The 17,759-nt window shown below is 32.9% G+C and overlaps 1 protein-coding gene across 1 annotated transcript; it reads right to left on the bottom strand.

The window, feature by feature from the left end:
* Positions 1–11,341: 11,341 nt before the first annotated feature.
* Positions 11,342–12,955, bottom strand: LOC120275894 (RNA polymerase II transcriptional coactivator KELP-like). The gene is made up of 5 exons (XM_039282623.1): positions 12,563–12,955; positions 12,176–12,494; positions 11,986–12,091; positions 11,807–11,904; positions 11,342–11,622 (listed from the first exon to the last, which is right to left on the bottom strand). Exons 2-4 carry the CDS (start codon positions 12,464–12,466, stop codon positions 11,819–11,821), a joined length of 483 nt encoding a protein of 160 aa, XP_039138557.1. The 5' UTR covers positions 12,467–12,494; positions 12,563–12,955; the 3' UTR covers positions 11,342–11,622; positions 11,807–11,818.
* Between the last annotated feature and the right edge of the window lie 4,804 nt (positions 12,956–17,759).

Here is a 17,759-nt window from a genome sequence, read left to right as displayed (position 1 = left end):
CAGGGGTGTGTACTCGCCCCTGTGAGCGACCTTGTGATGGTCCACGCCCATGCGGAATTTCCGCACTGCGTGTGTTTCCCTGCAAAGACTTAGAGATTTTTCCCGAGAAGACACAGGAGCGTGGACTCGCCCCTGTAGATGATTCTGTCAACAAACGTACAGGCGTGGGTAATTTCCACATGTATGTGTGGTTCTCTATAGAGAATTTCTCCTCCATTCAGAGAAGACAGGGGTGTGCGTCTGCCCCTGTGAATTACCCAGTAAGGATCCACGCCCATATGGAATTTTCGCACGGCCATGTGAAACACTTAGAGTATTTTCTCGGTTGGACAAAGAAGCCACAGGGCGCATGCGTCTACCCCTGTGGGTCACACACACGGGCGTGGGAATTTTCCGCACGCCCGTGTGCATGCATTCAGAATCATAGGGTGTCATTCCGAGAAACCATAGGGCGTGCGTCTGCCCCTGTGGGTCTCTCCTGGGGAGTCACACGGGTGTGGGTAATTTTCACACGCCCGTGTGGATGTACAGAATTCAAAAGGCTGTGTTTTCTCTTTATAAATTTATTTTGCCTTTTCATCTTTTCACTCCCAAACATTTAGAGAACACATCCTTTCACTCTCCCGATTTCGCACTGTCAATTTAGAGGGTATTCACTGCAGTTTTCTGGCCGTTTTCTAGTCTTTCATTCTCATTTCATCGGTAAGCTTCTTCTTTCTCTTTTCTCCACCCAATCTTCATTCATTTTGTAGCACCAGCATCATCATCATCAACAACTACAGCGGAGCCCGAGCACGACACCGACGCTTGATGCGTCTTTACTTTGCTTTGTTCTTATTTTTCGTATTTTATTTTTGCATTTTATTTTGGACTTGTATACTCAGAAAGGATCTTCCTTTTGAGTTTATCTTTTAGTTTTGCCTAGAGTTGTATTTCATTGCTCTATTTTTATTTACTCTAGTAGTTTTTGTTTATTGAGCTTCACTGAACCCCCTTGTCTATGCGTACAGATGGTCTTGTCAGTATGGGAATTGAGAACTAGTACTGGACACGGTCAAGGTGCTTTACACTTGGCCGTGTGTGCTTCACAACCCGTTGGAACTTCACTCCCAAGGATTTAACTCCATCAAACGCACCACTAGGAGTCAGGGGAATATTGTTTCAATTGCCCACTCTCACATGTGTTTTAAATTGTATTACTTTTCTTGTGCTTGCATGCGTACATTGAGGACAATGTACATCTTAAGTGTGGGGGGGAGTTCACATTGCACATGTCCTTTATATTAGTTTTGATTGACATACACGCTCACATAGCCAATGCCGGTTCACCTTAGTGCAATGATTGTATTCTTGAGTTTAGGAGAATTTTTAACATTGAATGTTCTCATGCTCTAGTTTTTACTTGAATTTCTAGGATTTTTTTCCCCGATTGACACTTGTTGCACTACTCGTTCATTAAACTCTTTTGGAAACTCAAGTTCGATGTTAAAGGGACTAATTAGTTTTATTTCTTGTCTTTATTCTGTTGGAAAAAAAATGGAAAAAGGAAAAGAAAAGAAAGAAAAAATATAGTGCTTAGTTGTGCATTTGGGGGTAGAAAGACATACCACCTATGAAATATGAAGCTACTCTCATAAGTCGGATACTAGTTACGCCCTAATGAGAGAAAGAGCTATCTCATAGGATGAGTGAAAGCTACCACCACGGTAGAAAGAGCTACCACCTTGAATGTGTGAAAGCCACTTTAGCGGCCGCTTTGGAAAGGACTACTTTAGAGGATGTGTAAAGCTACTACCTTCTTTTTAATTTTTGTCGCTTTGTGTAGATTTATAAGTCCCTTATACTTAGAACTTTGAGTATAATTTGGGTTGATTTGAGTGAGTTTACACACACTTACACGATTTCGGGTTTATTGTCCTTTTTTTATTCAAGTTTTTAGCTAGAGCATTGATTTTTCATATTTAGTGTTGAAATTTCTCTTACTTGTAGAATGCTCTCCTTGCATACTTTGGTGAACCTAAGGCCGAGCACTTTCATTATTTCCTTCTTCTATACTTCAATGTTTTATTTTTGCTTGAGGACAAGCAAAAGCTTAAGTGTGGGGGAGTTTGATAAGTGTTTGTGTGATAAGAATACGAATTGTTCTTTCCTTATGATGAGCATTACTTTTAGCAGGTTGAAGCAGTAATACATGTGTATTTGTGTTCTTTAGCGGATGTAAGGTTGTAAAGCTAAGTATTAATAAAAGAAGCCAAAAGTAAATCGTTAACGCACTATTTGGTAAAATCTTCGAAGCAACAAATGCGAAGACACAAGTAGGGCTCTAAGAGACATGAATGTGTGCCAACCTCCATGTATTCAAGCCATTACAATGAGTTGGAGGGGCACGAAGGCAGTCACATTTGCGTATCCCAACTTGTGCAATGATAGCAAGATCTTCACCAATGAACCCGTTTATTGAAGAAGCGATGTAATCTACGGCATAAACGTGTGCCCCTTTATGTTGCCTCGATGAAAAGTGGATTCGGTTGTATTTTTGGCGGGGGTAATATAGTAAGTACTGTAGCAATTTACCGTAGCAGTTATTGTTCACAGCTGGCCGAAAATCAGAATTCCAAAGAATCCACACGGGCGTGTGGAAATTCCACACGCCCGTGTAGAAATTCCACGGGGCGTGTGGAACATCCACAGGCCCGTGTGGATGCCCGATTCCAGCCCTATTTAAGGTCGATTTTAACCCCGATTTCAGCATTCTTTTCTCCATTCTTTCCCCAACTTGAGAGAGGGCCGCGGCTAGGGTTTAGAGGGGTTTTGGCAAGTCTTTTGGAGTGGTTCTCCGGCTTCGACACCACGCTCCACTTGGAAGAAGGTTATTGGCGGAGCTTTCGTTAGCACCGATTCAGCGAGGTGTGCCCTAGGCTTGACAATGGGACCTTTGGGGAGGACAAGGCCACTCCACAAGACCATCGACACGAACACCGAGGGGATTTTTTTTATAGATTACTTGTTTTTACATTCGATTTCATTGTTTATTGTAACTAGCTCCATGGAGAGCTAAACCCTCTAGTGGGTACCTGGATTTGTGAACCCTAGCATGCTATTGTTTCTTTAAACCTTTTATTATGCTTTCATTTATTGATGTTTTAATTGAGTTCCAATCTTAAATGCTTGTTGAATGATTTCTCCCTTAGAGTGACACAAGGGTTGAGAGTCTATATTGGTAACCTTTGTGGATGGGTGACACACCATAAGGGTTAGACAAAGCTAGATTGGAGAGGGTTGAGAGGGTGAGTCGAGAGGTCGCGGAGCGTCCCCTTTCCCCTTCGATTTTATTTACTCTACCTCGACGTTCCAAGAGTTCTTTGCAGTCATAGTAGAGTGAACGGGCTAAGGGATGACCTTCCGTTGGGGCTTAGTTGCAAAGGCAATGAAATGAAGCGTTGAAGTGATTTTAGAACCTAGAGCTCAATTATGACTAGAGACCTTCCGCCTGGACCAAAGGGTTAGGTCTTCACATAGGAATAGGGTTTATCACTTGGAATCCCTAGAGCGTCTTGTAACTGTACACAGTACAAGGTGTTGAGATTAATCGATTTCTCCACCGGCACTTGGTGTAGATTTAGTCATGGTTAACCTTAGATTTGGGACAATGTATCTTAGGATCTCCACGACTCATTAATGCATTAGTTAGGAGGCATAATAGTTGGTTTTGCACTTGAAGCAATAATCCTAAGTAGAACAATATCAGAGTACCCCATTTACATCGATTGCCTTTTTCCTCTCAATTATTGTGCCTCTCTCTTATTTTTTTTTATCTCTTTTTATATCAATCTCATTCATCATACCATCAATTTATTCTCATCATAGTTAGATAGCGATCGTTGTATTTCTATTCACTATTCTCTGCGGATACGATACCCACTCACCTGGGATTTATTACTTCGATACCCGTGCACTTGCGGTTTACACGCATATTTGGTCGTGTCAACTACTTTGTTTCATCTAGGCAGGGTGACAACGCCCCTTGCGTATGTCCTGTAAGTGCACGGGTTTCTCGAACTAATAAAATCTCAGGTAAGTGGGTATCGTATCCACAGGGAATAGGGAGTAAAAATACTTAAGTTGTTTCTTAAGTAAGCGAAATATAAATAGTGATTTATGTGGTAAGATGTAATGAAAACAAAATTAAAAGAGACAAGAGAGAGAGCACAAGTAAATGAGAGGTAAGACAATCGATATAAATTGAGTACTCGGATACTGATCCTCTTAGGATAATCGTTTCAAGTGCAAAAACCCTCTATTATGCTTTCTAACTAATGCATTAATGAGTCGTAGAGATCCTTTAATACATGGTCCCAAAACTAAGGTCAACCATGCCTAACCCTATACATGTCCCGGAGGAGAAATTGAACAATCTCTCAATCTCGCACTCGTATAGAATTACAATGAGTTCTAGGGATTCCAAGTGATAAATCCTCTTCCTATATGTAGACCTAACCCTTTGGTGCAGGCGGAAGGTCCCTAGCCACAATTTAGCCCTACATGCTAAAATCACTTCAACGCTTCACTCCATTGCACTCGCAATTAAGCCGCAGCGGAAGGTCATCCCTTAGCCCATTCACTCTATTATGACCGCAAAGAACTTGAGGAATTGGAGGTAGAATAAATTACACCGGAGGGGAAAGGGGACGCTCCGCTACCTCTCGACTCACCCTCTCAACCCTCTCCAATCTAGCTTTGTCTAACTCCCGTGGTGTGTCACTCACCCACAAGGGTTACCAACAAGAACTCTCAACCCTAATGTCACTCTAAGGGAGTATTCATACAATCAATGCATTCAAGATTGGAACTCAATAAAAACATCAATTAATGAAAGCATAATAACAAGGTTCAATGAAACGAATACATCCTAGGGTTCACAATCCAAATACCCACTAGGGGGTTTAACTCTCCATGGAGCTAATTACAATCAATGAAATCGAATGTAAAAGCAATGAATCCATAGAAAACCCCCTCAATAGTCATGATGATAGTCTTGTGGAGAGTCCTCTACTCATCCAAAGGTCCCTTTGTCCGGCCTAGGATAAACCTCGCCGGATCGGTGCCGATGGAAGCTCTTCCACTAACCTTCTTCCAAATGGAGAGCGATGTTGGAGCCGTAAAACCTCTCCCAATCCCTAGCCAATACCTCTCAAAACCCTAGCCGCAACCCTCTCTCAAGTTTGGGAAAAGATGGAGAAAAAAATCCTGAAATCTGGGTTGAAATCAGCCTTAAATAGGGCTGAAATCGGAAATCCACACGCCCATGTGAATATTTCACACAGCCCGTGTGGAATTAACGCACGGACGTGTGAATTTCCACACGCCCGTATGGCTTCTCTGGATAACTCCTTCAGTCGGCCGTGAACAGTACCTGCTACAGTATATTCCTCCATTGTTACTACAGTACATGCCCGAAACACTCCCGAAACCATAGTTTCATCGAGGTAACGTAAACGGGCACACGTTTACGTCGTAGATCGCTTTGCTTTCTCAATGAACGGCCGCGTTAGTGGAGATCTTGTCACACATGCATAAGCCGAAATACTTAGAATGTGACTACCTCTGTGCCCCTCCAAATCATTGTGCTAGCTTGAATATAAAGAGATTAGCACACATTCTAGCATCTTGAACCCGACTTATGTCTTCACGTTTAAACCTTCTCAAAATTTCCTCCAAATGGTGCACTCACGATCTACATTGGCTTCTTTCTCTAAGATTCGGCTTCACAACCCTACATGCATGAAGTAACATAAATACACACATATTAGCGTTAAAACCTGATAAAAGTAATGCTCATTATAAGGAAAGAACACTTCATATTCTTATCACACAAGCACTTATCACAGGGACTTACCCAAATGGCTCATGAAAGCATTTAGATGTAACGGGATCTCTTGCTAAGTGTTTTATGTTTATCAGTATCCTTTTAGTTTTAGTTTCTGTTTTTTTTTTCATCTTTGTAATTTGTTTTGTTATCTTTTGGTTTGTAACTTCTCTCAACCGGGCTTATATTTGCCCGTGTTACGCTCTCGATCAGGCGCGAGAGGAGGGCTGCTAGCTGTCAGCCGTGTCTCTGGTAGCCCCTGCTTGTGCTTGGTCAAGAAATTGCGCACTACCAACCCGCACTTCTCGGTCAGGATCCACGGACATGCGTGGCTATAGCCTGTGCATAGGTTGATCATGATACTAGAGGACTTCTTCAACCCATCTCCGCCTCCTAAGTCGATAATACTTCTATCTTGAGTGCCCAGGGACTTGTTCAACCCATCTCGGCCTCCTAAGTCGATAAAACTTCTATCTTGACAGAGCACTCGAGCAAAGCCCTTACAAACCAAACTATTGGAAAAAACCAACATCCACACCCTTCCATTTCATCAAAAAAGTTGGTTCATTGACTCTTCTTACTTTTGGCTTCAACCCGACAATCCAATATATAAAACCCCTTAGCTTCCCATAAGGCGCGAGTTGCTCGTTAGTTGTACCGCAAGGGTGTTGAGGAAAGAAACATAACCGTGATACCAATTTCAACAGAATAAAAATAACTGAGAACAAGAAACCAGCCAAGTAACATATATCCAATACAAAACATAGTCCTCAAAACAGCTTTTAATCTTGCAAAGAACTTGCAAAATTGTTCAAAGGCAAGACATTATTAGAACATCCAAGGAGAAGCTGAAGTAGAGAAAAGGCTTCAACCCCCAAGAAAATACCAGGTTTTCAAATCCAATTGACATGAGCAGCAGCGCAACAACTATAAGCTTGTGAGCAAAACTAAGACTAAATAGCTCTCGAATTACAAGCCAATCACATGAGCCATCAAGGAATAGGTTACTCAAGCTGACAGCATTAACGTCTAAGTCCATCATGTGGGAATATTGAAGCACCAAGATCCAAAAACAAAAACACAGTTACAAAAAATAAATACCATTAATCTTAAAATGGGTTTAAAATGACAACAATACATCCATTTAAAGAAATAGGTTTACCAAAATTGTCAAACAACCACCTTCCGAACAAAAGACTACACAATAAAAATTAAAAATTAAAAAAAGAATCCACAACTAGGTTAGGCTAAAGAAGGCAAAAATTAGACAAATAAGCAAGAGCACACCAAATCTTAAGATACAAATTCATCACCAATAAATAGGCTCAACAGTGCCCTCCCTACTTAATTTCCTCCTAAGAAAGACCATTCAAATAACACTGAAGACATGTTGCAGTTTCTTGTTTGTTCTCAGACTTAATAGACTTTTCCAAAAGAGGTAAATCTTTGCCTGCTTGGCGGGTCTCTTGATAGAATATAATGACTGAAGCAGACCAATTTATGAGGCAAAACAAGTCATCAGGTATCTTTGTTTGTTCTCTAACTTATTAACTAAAACAAACCAATTTGTGAGGCAAAACTAGTCTATCACCTGCCTTAGTTTATTCTCAAACTTCATAACTGAAGCAAACCAAATTGTGAGGCTAAACAAATCATCACTTTCTTAGCAACAGGAAAACGAAGGAATCAAATGACATGATATCAAGGTTATTTATTAATGGTGATGTTTTATTATTAGCTCTCTGAAAGAATCAAATCAGCCAATCACGTATGCAATCAGTTTTTCACAAGGAATATTACGCACTTCAGTAAAAGTAAACTAAATATGATTAGTAATAGTAACCGCTCTTCATATTCACAAGCATGAATAATGGAAAATGCAAGGAAAAAGCATATGAAAGTCACGCACGCCTATCTCATTACCTAGCAAACCAGACTACAATAAACAGACCGAATATGTCAAGCCTTGGCATTGTTATACAGCAATATGAGAACCTTTTTTGATTTAAAATTTTAACATCCATGAAAGGCATCTGAAATCCTTTAGGAACAATTATAAATAGGCAGTTGATAAAATTAAAAATTTAAATCCAACTACAACACCAACCAATGTTCTCAACCTTCTCAAGACAAACAAGTACATCCAAACAGAGAAATATATGAACCAAGGAGAAAGAAAACACTTCCAGAACCACATTCCATCAAAAAAAAAAAAAAAGTTTACCACATTATCAGACACAAGGGTAATTCACCATTTCAACATCCATTTCAGCAATTCTTTTGTCTCATAGCATCAGGAAAATATAAGTTCAAAGTTCTAAATTAACAAAAAATAAAAATAAATAGCTTGACGATACTGAGTTTTAGAAAAGGAAACCCAAAATTTAAAAGAGCTTAAGTTCCACGATATGCCATTGATAATTATAATCTCAAAGTTGAACAATAATGACAATGAAAGTGACTATAATTAGATTTCTTTTCTCATCAAAACAGCAATCTGTGGTGAAACAATGATTTGTTTAGAAACTACAACCATTTTGAATAAGTGACATAAGCACAAGTTCCTCAGACCAACCGTCTGACAAATTAGATTACAAATCTGAAGTTCTGAACTTAGTTTATAAATAAATTAATGTATAAAACAGCTTGCAGTTAAATCACTTTCGATTAACCCCTTACTGGAGAGAACAAATCCAAAATTCATAAAGAGCACACACAGGTAGGGGTGGACATGGGCCGGGCGACCCATGGGCTGGCCCGAACCCAGCCCAAAAAATACAGGGTCTGGGTTTAGAAAGTTAGCCCAAAAAACTGGGTTGGGCTCAAATGTTTTGGCCCGATTGAATTTCGGGCTGGGTTTGGGTCAGATGAATTTTGACCCGACCCGACCCGACCCGGCCCGACCCGAATAAATAAATAATATATATATATATCATATATTATTTATAATATATATAATTATATATATAATAGTAATAGGCTTGAAAAGAGTAAACATTTATAATACTTGTGTTGTATTTTTTTAAAATATTTGAAAAAATTTTAGGGGTTGTAGTAGTAGTTTTATTTAGTTATTTCAATTATTTCATAAAAAAATTATTTATTTTTTGGGTCAGGTTGGGCTGGGCCTGGGCCTAATGACAATCAAATGGGTCGGGTTTGGATCAAAATAATTTGGCCCGAACATGGCCCGGCCCAGCCCAGCCCGAATATATGGGTTGTATTTTTGAGTCTAGCCCAGCCCAGACCCGACCCAGACCGGCCCATGTCCACCCCTACACACAGGCATCTTCCTCATTCAAAACTTAATTTTTGAGAATTATCATATCTAATAGCATGACAAATACAAGTTCCAGTATCCAATGGTCACAAACAGGCTAGCTGAAGCAAACAAATTTTAAAGCAAAGAAAATTATCACAAAACAATAGCAACAGGAGAAATAGAACCAGAGTGAAATAGAAGTTTATCATTAATTCCCTAAAACTGTTTAGTTACTCGTTCATTATGTACTTGGCAAATCAATTGTCAGCAGTCTTCATCAAGAATAAAAACAGGTTTAAAAAAAAAGGAACTATATCTAATCCAACAATGGATCAGGCTTCCTAATCCATGTTTGAAGCAATATGAGACCCATAAAAAATCATTCTAAAAGCAAATATCATACTTGCAACATACAAAAGGTTTAAAAATCATATAAGGACAATGAAACAAAAATAATTGATCAAATTAAAATTTTCAAACCAAATAAGCACCAACAAATATTCCAGGATTTCATGAATAAAATAAGTGTCTCCAACCCAAGATTCTTTAAGTAATAAAATTAATAAAAGAACTGAAGGAGAAGAAAGCTCCCACAAGCATCTCTGTCAACAATAAATTCGGACCCAAAATGAAATTAGTACTAGGATGAATCCAACCATGAAAAAACACTTCAGAGAGAAACAACATAAACACCATGCTATGAGATGTTCATTTGTAGAAAAACAAAAGGAAAAGAAATTTGTACCTAGGGTAACATAAGAACCATTTTCAACTGTTCTAGTGTCTTCAAAACAAGAAAATCAAAGTTCTTATATTAATAAGAATTAAGGTTAAAAAACCTTTTTGGAAAAAACTAAGCTCTGAATACACCCACAAGTGTTAACAGCACAAACTACACAACCCAGCATCTGCCTCATAAAATCCTCTTTAATACTAAACAACTTACAGTAAAATACCAGTGACAAATACAAAGCAGCTTACAGTAAAATTTTATTTTGATTGGCGACATAAAATTCTCTTTAGTACTAGGACTAGGAGGTAACAAATCCCACGATTCAACACATCAATTAACTTCAGCATCATTGATACCTACAACCTTAAAGAACAAAAAGCAAGAACTCATAGTTTGTCCAATAAAATAAAAAAAAAACCTATGGGAGATATCGATACTAATAAAGATAATGATTTCTACTTACAAAAGGCAAGTTATACAAACCCTTATCCCATAAAAAAAAATGCAGTGAGATTATTTTTTTAGTTTTACTGACTTGAAAGACTCTCACAAAAATATCAAGCACCAAACAAATGATAAATTTCCTATTTCCCATTATCTAACCAATTGATAAGTTATCAAACAAAACTAAATTACCCCACAGACTCATTCAAATAAGGAAAAAAAAAATCAGAGATCAGACTCACAGTCATGAAAACCAACTGAAAGGATATACAATCCAGGCTACCTCATGTATGTTTCCAAAGCAGTACAACACCTAATAAATATTATCAGTTTAGCACACCTGGTTAAAAGATTTTTAATCAAATCAAATCAATGAAAATCTATCAAAATACCAAGATCTAATTAACAAACTGAATGACCAGGTTACCTCCAATAGAAAAAACAATAACCATAGCATCAACCAGTAAATCCTCGCCAAGCACAAATATAAAACACAGTTACACAGCATCAAACATAAATATTTGATAGTCTCAATACTATTGCTTAGTGATAGCTCAAAAGTAATAATCCATTGATAACTACAAATCAGAAGTACAAACAATGAATAGATCTTTATAAAATGTTTTTGTGACTTTGCAAAAGATGCCCAGTAATTTTGAAATTGTTCATCAGACTTATACTGATGTGTTTTTGCCCGATCACAAAACTGAATCTCACATCAAATTTGTACAGAAAGGCCCAATCATTTCTAACATTTTAGATTTAGCTTTTTAAACGGTGTTATACTTACATAGAAACTAAGTAATTTTGACAAAAAGAACTAATTTTCATGGTTAAGAACTTCCAAATTCTGATTGAAGATAATTACCATCAAAATAAAAGTAACATCTAACAGAGAGCATATTTTGTGTGGTGGCATGAACCTCTCTTACAACAACCAAGCACCAAATGACAAAATTTCAATTTTCAATCATCTAGCAACTTGAAAAACATACAAACGACAAGCATAAACAAACATGTTCAAAACCACAAAAAGGCCAATATTGTTGTAGTGAACGCATAATTTATCTAGGCATATAAAACCACCATTAGTAGACATCGACAATGAGCAAAGTTGCACAATATAGCATCTACCACATTGATCAATAGAAACCTAAAGTTCAAAAACAGAGCTAGCTTAAGAAACAGACAAAAGAGGCTTAGGAAAAGTACCAATTTAAGATAAGATAAGAGTACATCAAAACATTTTTAAAGAAACACAAAACAGAGCTAGCTTAAGTCTGACTGCAACACCAAAAATCTTCATTCCTGCTCCTCCTGCATGAGAAAATCAAGATAATGAACATTACATCCATAACAATTTTTTACTAATTAATCAAAAAAGTATGACTTGATGACAATGATAAATCCTTATAAGTATACCGTATTCTTTTCTATAAAGAGATGCTCTAAAATAATATAGCAATAAAATTGGATTTTATTATATATTTGAAATAAATACCTGCGAAACCATCTAGTATTCTAGTTTTTCAATACCCCTTTCAATTGCAGGAATGGCATTCTTCAAATCTTTCCACTGATCAATTGGTAAACTAATCCCTTCAGATAAAATACAAAGAAAAAATTAAATAACTAACCCCAACTGATATATTAAGTACAAAAACTAAAAAAGACAAATACCTTTGGAGGTAGGAAGCTCCTGCCCATTTCTTGTAAAATATTCTCTGATTGAGACCAGTGTGGTCCCATTATATGGTTGCAGTGTAATCAATCGTTTTTTTGTAAGCTAAAAGAAAAAAAACCCAAGACAAAAATAAATCATCCAATAGGAAAGGCAAAAAATTTCTAAAATAAAAAATAAAATAATAACCCGGTAGATAATGAGATCCCCGTTCGCAGTATACTCGTCTTTGTGACTGGTATTCTCTTGTTCTTCTTCTTCTTCAGCTTGGTTGGACCCTTCTTCTTCACCTTGCTTGGACTTGAGGAAGGAATCCACCACAGATTTAACAAATATCTTCAGATCGGGAAGTGATGGGTCGATGTTGAAATGTTTAGACACCGTTGCCCGAACCGTGGCCGTTGTCATCACAGTAAGATCGGCAGAACGGAGTATATCCAAAATGGCTTCAGAGACCTGTCCTCTCAACTCCTCATCCATATTTTTTGACTGGTGGGAAAAATTTCACCTGCGCACACAAATAAGGAATTAACACCCTCTCTGAAGGGATTGAGATTTTACCGATGGATGACTCACCGAGAATACCGCCGGAACGCCCTAAATTGCCTTCGCAAGAAGCACGAAAGCTTGGCTTTCGAAGGCAATGCTCAGGAACTCAGGGTGATAAACTCGATTCTTCTCTGCGAGTCTGTGGTTAATAAAAATCCAAGGAGACGTGAAGCCTCACAAAGCAAAAGCAAAGGCTTAAATCGAGGTTGTTGCTGATTTCTGAAAGCCTTTGAAGGAAGAAGAATCACACCACCACTCAACCCAACATATATACTGATAAGACTCATCCCACACCTTGCCTCTCGTAAGTATTTTCACAGTACCATCTCAGTCATATTGACAGTATGGGCTTCGTAAATTTCAACGTAAAAACGATCTTCACAGTAAGATCTCAGTCATAATGACACTATAGGCTTTGTAAATTTCGATGTAAAACCGATCTCCACAGTACGATCTCCACAGTACGACCACAGCAACCGTCAACCCAACTATGGGTTTTGAACCTTAGTGATACTATTTTATCAATTTAATAAAATTTTTTATTAGACTATTTTTGTTTATATATAACAGTTATCTTATAATATTATATTTACAATAATTTTATTTATTTATTATTTTAACTATTTATATATTTATGTAATTAAATTATTTCATTAATTAATAAAATTAAATATTTGATAAATATATAAATTTCAATTAAAGGATGATTAAATTCATGATAAAAAAATTTAAATATATTTTCCCAAATTGATGAAAAAATATTTAAACAAATTGGTGGAAAAATAAAAAGTAATTTAATAAAAATCAAAACCTTAAAAAACATATTACATTAAAAATATTGATAGACATAAGTTTAAAAAATAAAAAATAAAAAAATATTAATTATCATTCTATAAACTATTAAAATAGTGCAACAATCCAAAAAAAATATTAACGGCAAAAACACAATTGAAGATGTAAATACGGAATAAAGTATTAAAAAAAGTACGCAATAAATATAGACGTAACTCTAAATTTTTAAAATATTAAAGAATCAAATATTTGGAATAATTTTGTAAAAACATTTTTAATAGCTAGACTATTTAAGGGTTTCGAATCTTTTCATTATTCTCATACAATTTTATAAATTATTAAATTTTTTTATTAGATTATTTTTTATAATAATTATATTATAATATTAAACTGACAATAATTTTATTTATTATTTTAACAATTTATACATTTATGTAACCAAATATTTCATTACTTAATAAAAATAAATATTTGACAAATACATAAATTTCTATAAAAGTAAATATTTTTATTTATAAAAGGACGATTAAATTAATAAATTCATGATAAAAAAATTTAAATATATTTTCTCAAATTGATTAAAAAATATTTAAACGAATTGTGGAAAAATAAAAAATAATTTGATAAAAATTAAAAGCCCAAAAAAAATCTAAAATTAAAAAAATACTAATAGACATAAGTTTAAAAATAAAAAATAAAAAATAATTATCATTCTATAAAAATATTAAAATAGTACAACAATAAAAAAAAAAAAATTCTTAATGGCAAAAGTATAATTGACGATGTAAATATGAAATAAATAACTAAAAATAGTCCAAAATAAATGATAGATGTAACTCTAAATTTTTTAAAACATTAATGAGTCAAATATTTAGAAAAGTTTTGTAAAAACATATTTAATAGCTAGACTATTTAAGCGTTTTGAATCTTTTCATTATTCTCATACTATTTTATCAATTTATTAAAAAATTTTATTAGATTATTTTTATAATAATTATATTATAATATTAAACTTACAAAAATTTTATTTATTATTTTAAATATTTATACATTTATGTAAGCAAATATTTCATTACTTAATAAAATTAAATATTTGACAAATACATAAGTTTCTATAAAACTAAATATTTTTAATTTATAAAGGACGATTAAATTCGTGATAAAAAATTTAAATATATTTTCTCAAATTGATGAAAAAATATTTAAACAAATTGGTGGAAAAGTAAAAAATAATTTGATAGAAATCAAAAGCCCAAAAAAAATCTAAAATTAAAAAATATTGATAGACATAAGTTTAAAAATAAAAAAATTGTGTTACAAAAATAAAAAATAATTATCATTCTAAAATATATTAAAATAGTACAACAATAATATATATATATATATATATATATATATATATATATATATATATATATATATATATATATATTAATGGCAAAAGCATAATTGACAATGTAAATATGAAATAAAGCATTCAAAAAAGTCCACAATAAATGATAGATGTAACTCTAAATTTTTAAAACATTAAAGACTCAAATATTTAGAAAAGTTTTATAAAAGCATTTTTAATAGCTAGACTATTTATGGGTTTTGAATCTTTTCATTATTCTAATACTATTTTATCAATTTAATAAAATTTTTAATTAAATTATTTTTGTTTATACATTACAGTTATTTTCAGGGACGAAACCTGGGTTTGATGGTAGAGGGGGCTAAAGCTTAAAGGCAAAACAAAAAAATAGAAAGTAAAAAATAATCTAACAAAATAATTATTTTTAATGAAGAATAATGTGCTAATATAACCAAAATTCGAATATACATGTTAAAAAACATAAAATGTTAAAAAATATAAAGTATAATTTAAAAGTTTGTTATTACCGATAGAAAATATATGAGATTTTCAATAATTCAACTAATAAAAATACATCTCAAGTTTGTATTTTTTTTTAAATATGGTAAAATTGATCATCCTCACTACAAACAACCAAACTATTGTTTATAAAAAGCTTTTGTTGATTTCACTCTAGCATATATGATACATTATAACATATATGTATATATGTTAGGCCTCATGATCAATTCAAACTTTTTTAAAATTACTAAAATTTGTATATAAGATTTATTTAATTTTTAAATTAAAAAATAAAATGTGAAAAAAATGCACCAAGTGTGATTTAAACTTGGGTGGATCAAAATTCCCAAACCTAATGAATAAACCCACTAACCACTCAAGCACACCAACACTCCACACTTTCTTGTGTCCAAATATTATATTTTACATGAAATTAAATATAGAAAAATCGAAAAACCACCGAATCTTATATTACTTAAATATATAAATAATTAAAATAATAAATAAAATTATTGTAAATATAATACAAATCTAAATTATTAAATCATTAAAAGAGTCAAATATTTAGAAAAGTTTTGTAAAAATTTTTTATAGCTAGACTATTTAAGGGTTTTGAATCTTTTCATTATTCTCATACTATTTTATCAATTTATTAAATTTTTTTGTTAGATTATTTTTTATAATAATTTTATTATATTATTAAACTTACAATAATTTCATTTATTATTTTAACTATTTATACATTTATGTAACCAAGTATTTCATTACTTAATAAAATTAAATATTTGACAAATATATAAATTTCTATAAAACTAAATATTTTTAATTTATAAAGGACGATTAAATTCATGATAAAAATTTAAATATATTTTCTCAAATTGATGAAAAAATCAATAAAAAATAATTTAATACAAATGAAAAGCCGTAAAAAAAAAATCTCAAATTAAAAATAGTGATTGACACAAGTTTAAAAAATAAAAAAATCTGTCACACATTGGAACTAAAAAAACCAAAGAAACACAACCCAAGAAAGCCATATATAAGGAAAGAAGAAAAGCATTGAAAAAGGGATTGAGCAAATTAGATATTATGGAAAATGTGACCACAAACACTAATGGATTAGCAAATTGTGCATTTAGGTAGATAAGTATGAATACATAAACAATCAGCCGCCATCTTTATTCTTTACCGCTTAAGGCATCTCCAACCCAGCGTCAAATGTGACGTTCTGGGTTGGATTTAGCGCCCAAAATCTCCAACCATGTGTTATTTTGGGCGCCAAAATGAGAATTTGCTACAATGGCTGCGCGCCACTGTAGCAACGTTATTTTAATTTTCATTTTATTTTTTATTTCTGTTTTTAATTTCAATTTTGATTTTCAATTTTTTGTAATTCTTTTTTTAAATTTTATTTTTAATTTTGCTTTTAATTTTTTAAATTTATATTTTTTATTTTATTTTTTAATTTTTGTTTTGATTTTCGGTTTTGATTTTCTGTTTTTATTCTTTTTTTAATTTTGTTTTTAATTTTGCTTTTAATTTTTAAAATTTATATATTTTTATTTTATTTTTTATTTCTATTTTGATTTTTAGTTTTGATTTTCAATTTTTTAATTCTTTTTAAATTTTAGTTTTATTTCTTTACAATTTATATTTATAACTTTATAATTTAATTAAATTATTAAGTTATAATTTAATTTTATATTTTTTAATTAATAAAGACATATCAAATTAAAGAAAATAATTTGCGAATTATAAATTCATTAAATTAATGAAAATTACATAAGCGATAAGATAAAAACATAGAAAATAATCTTAAAACATACACTATCAGCGATATATATAAAAAAAACTACAACACCCAAAATGTGTTACTCTAGTTTCCAATAATGTATTGTTTTTACAAATGGTGCTTGTGTGTATGTTATGTTTTTATTAAGTAATTAATGTAATATTTATTTTTATATTTGCATTTTTTAACCAATTGAATTTTATTTTATATTTAATAAGTATTTATAATAATTATAAAAATTAAAATCATATTTTAAATAATTCAATGGTTAAAAGTGGAAAAGATTTAAAAATCATTAAATTTGTGGATAGTATGAATATATAAATTGTGAAATAAAAAAGAATATTCTTAGAATATTTTATTTTAGAGTTAAAAATAGAGATGATGGTTGGAGAAACTTTCACTATAGAAGCTGTATTTTTGAGTACTGAAGCGCTAAATATAGAGTTTTGGGCTGGAAATGGCCTTAGCGCCTCTTCCATAGTCCCTTTGCTGGTTTCTATTTTTAGTTGATGTTCTTTACTGCATTAGGTGAGCTATGTAAACACACACATATATGTATGATAGAACAATTTTGGAAGCTTGAAACTTTTGTATTTTGGAAACTTGAGCCTACAATGCAGCATAATTATTATAATAAATTATCATTTTTTAATATGATTTTATTGATTGAAATATTTTTATTATTTATCAAATATTTTTTTCACCTAAACTTTAAATAAAGTTTTTGTATCCCTTAGAAACTTGAGCCTACAACGCAGCATAATCTTTTAATATAATTTGAT

This window comes from Dioscorea cayenensis, chromosome 14 (genome assembly GCF_009730915.1).
Source record: "Dioscorea cayenensis subsp. rotundata cultivar TDr96_F1 chromosome 14, TDr96_F1_v2_PseudoChromosome.rev07_lg8_w22 25.fasta, whole genome shotgun sequence".
Lineage (NCBI taxonomy): Eukaryota > Viridiplantae > Streptophyta > Magnoliopsida > Dioscoreales > Dioscoreaceae > Dioscorea > Dioscorea cayenensis.
The sequence above is the reverse complement of the archived record's forward strand: the minus strand, read 5'-3'. Positions and strand labels throughout refer to the sequence as shown.

Bases quoted from the DNA above. Each gene is read 5' to 3' on its own strand.
- LOC120275894 (XM_039282623.1), bottom strand. From the start codon at position 12,466: ATGGATGAGGAGTTGAGAGGACAGGTCTCTGAAGCCATTTTGGATATA. The intron at 12,092-12,175 runs GTTATTATTTTA...TTTTTCTTTTAG, and splicing joins GGGATCTCATTATCTACCGG to CTTACAAAAAAACGATTGAT. The intron at 11,905-11,985 runs GTATTTGTCTTT...TTTTATCTGAAG, and splicing joins GGAGCTTCCTACCTCCAAAG to GGATTAGTTTACCAATTGAT.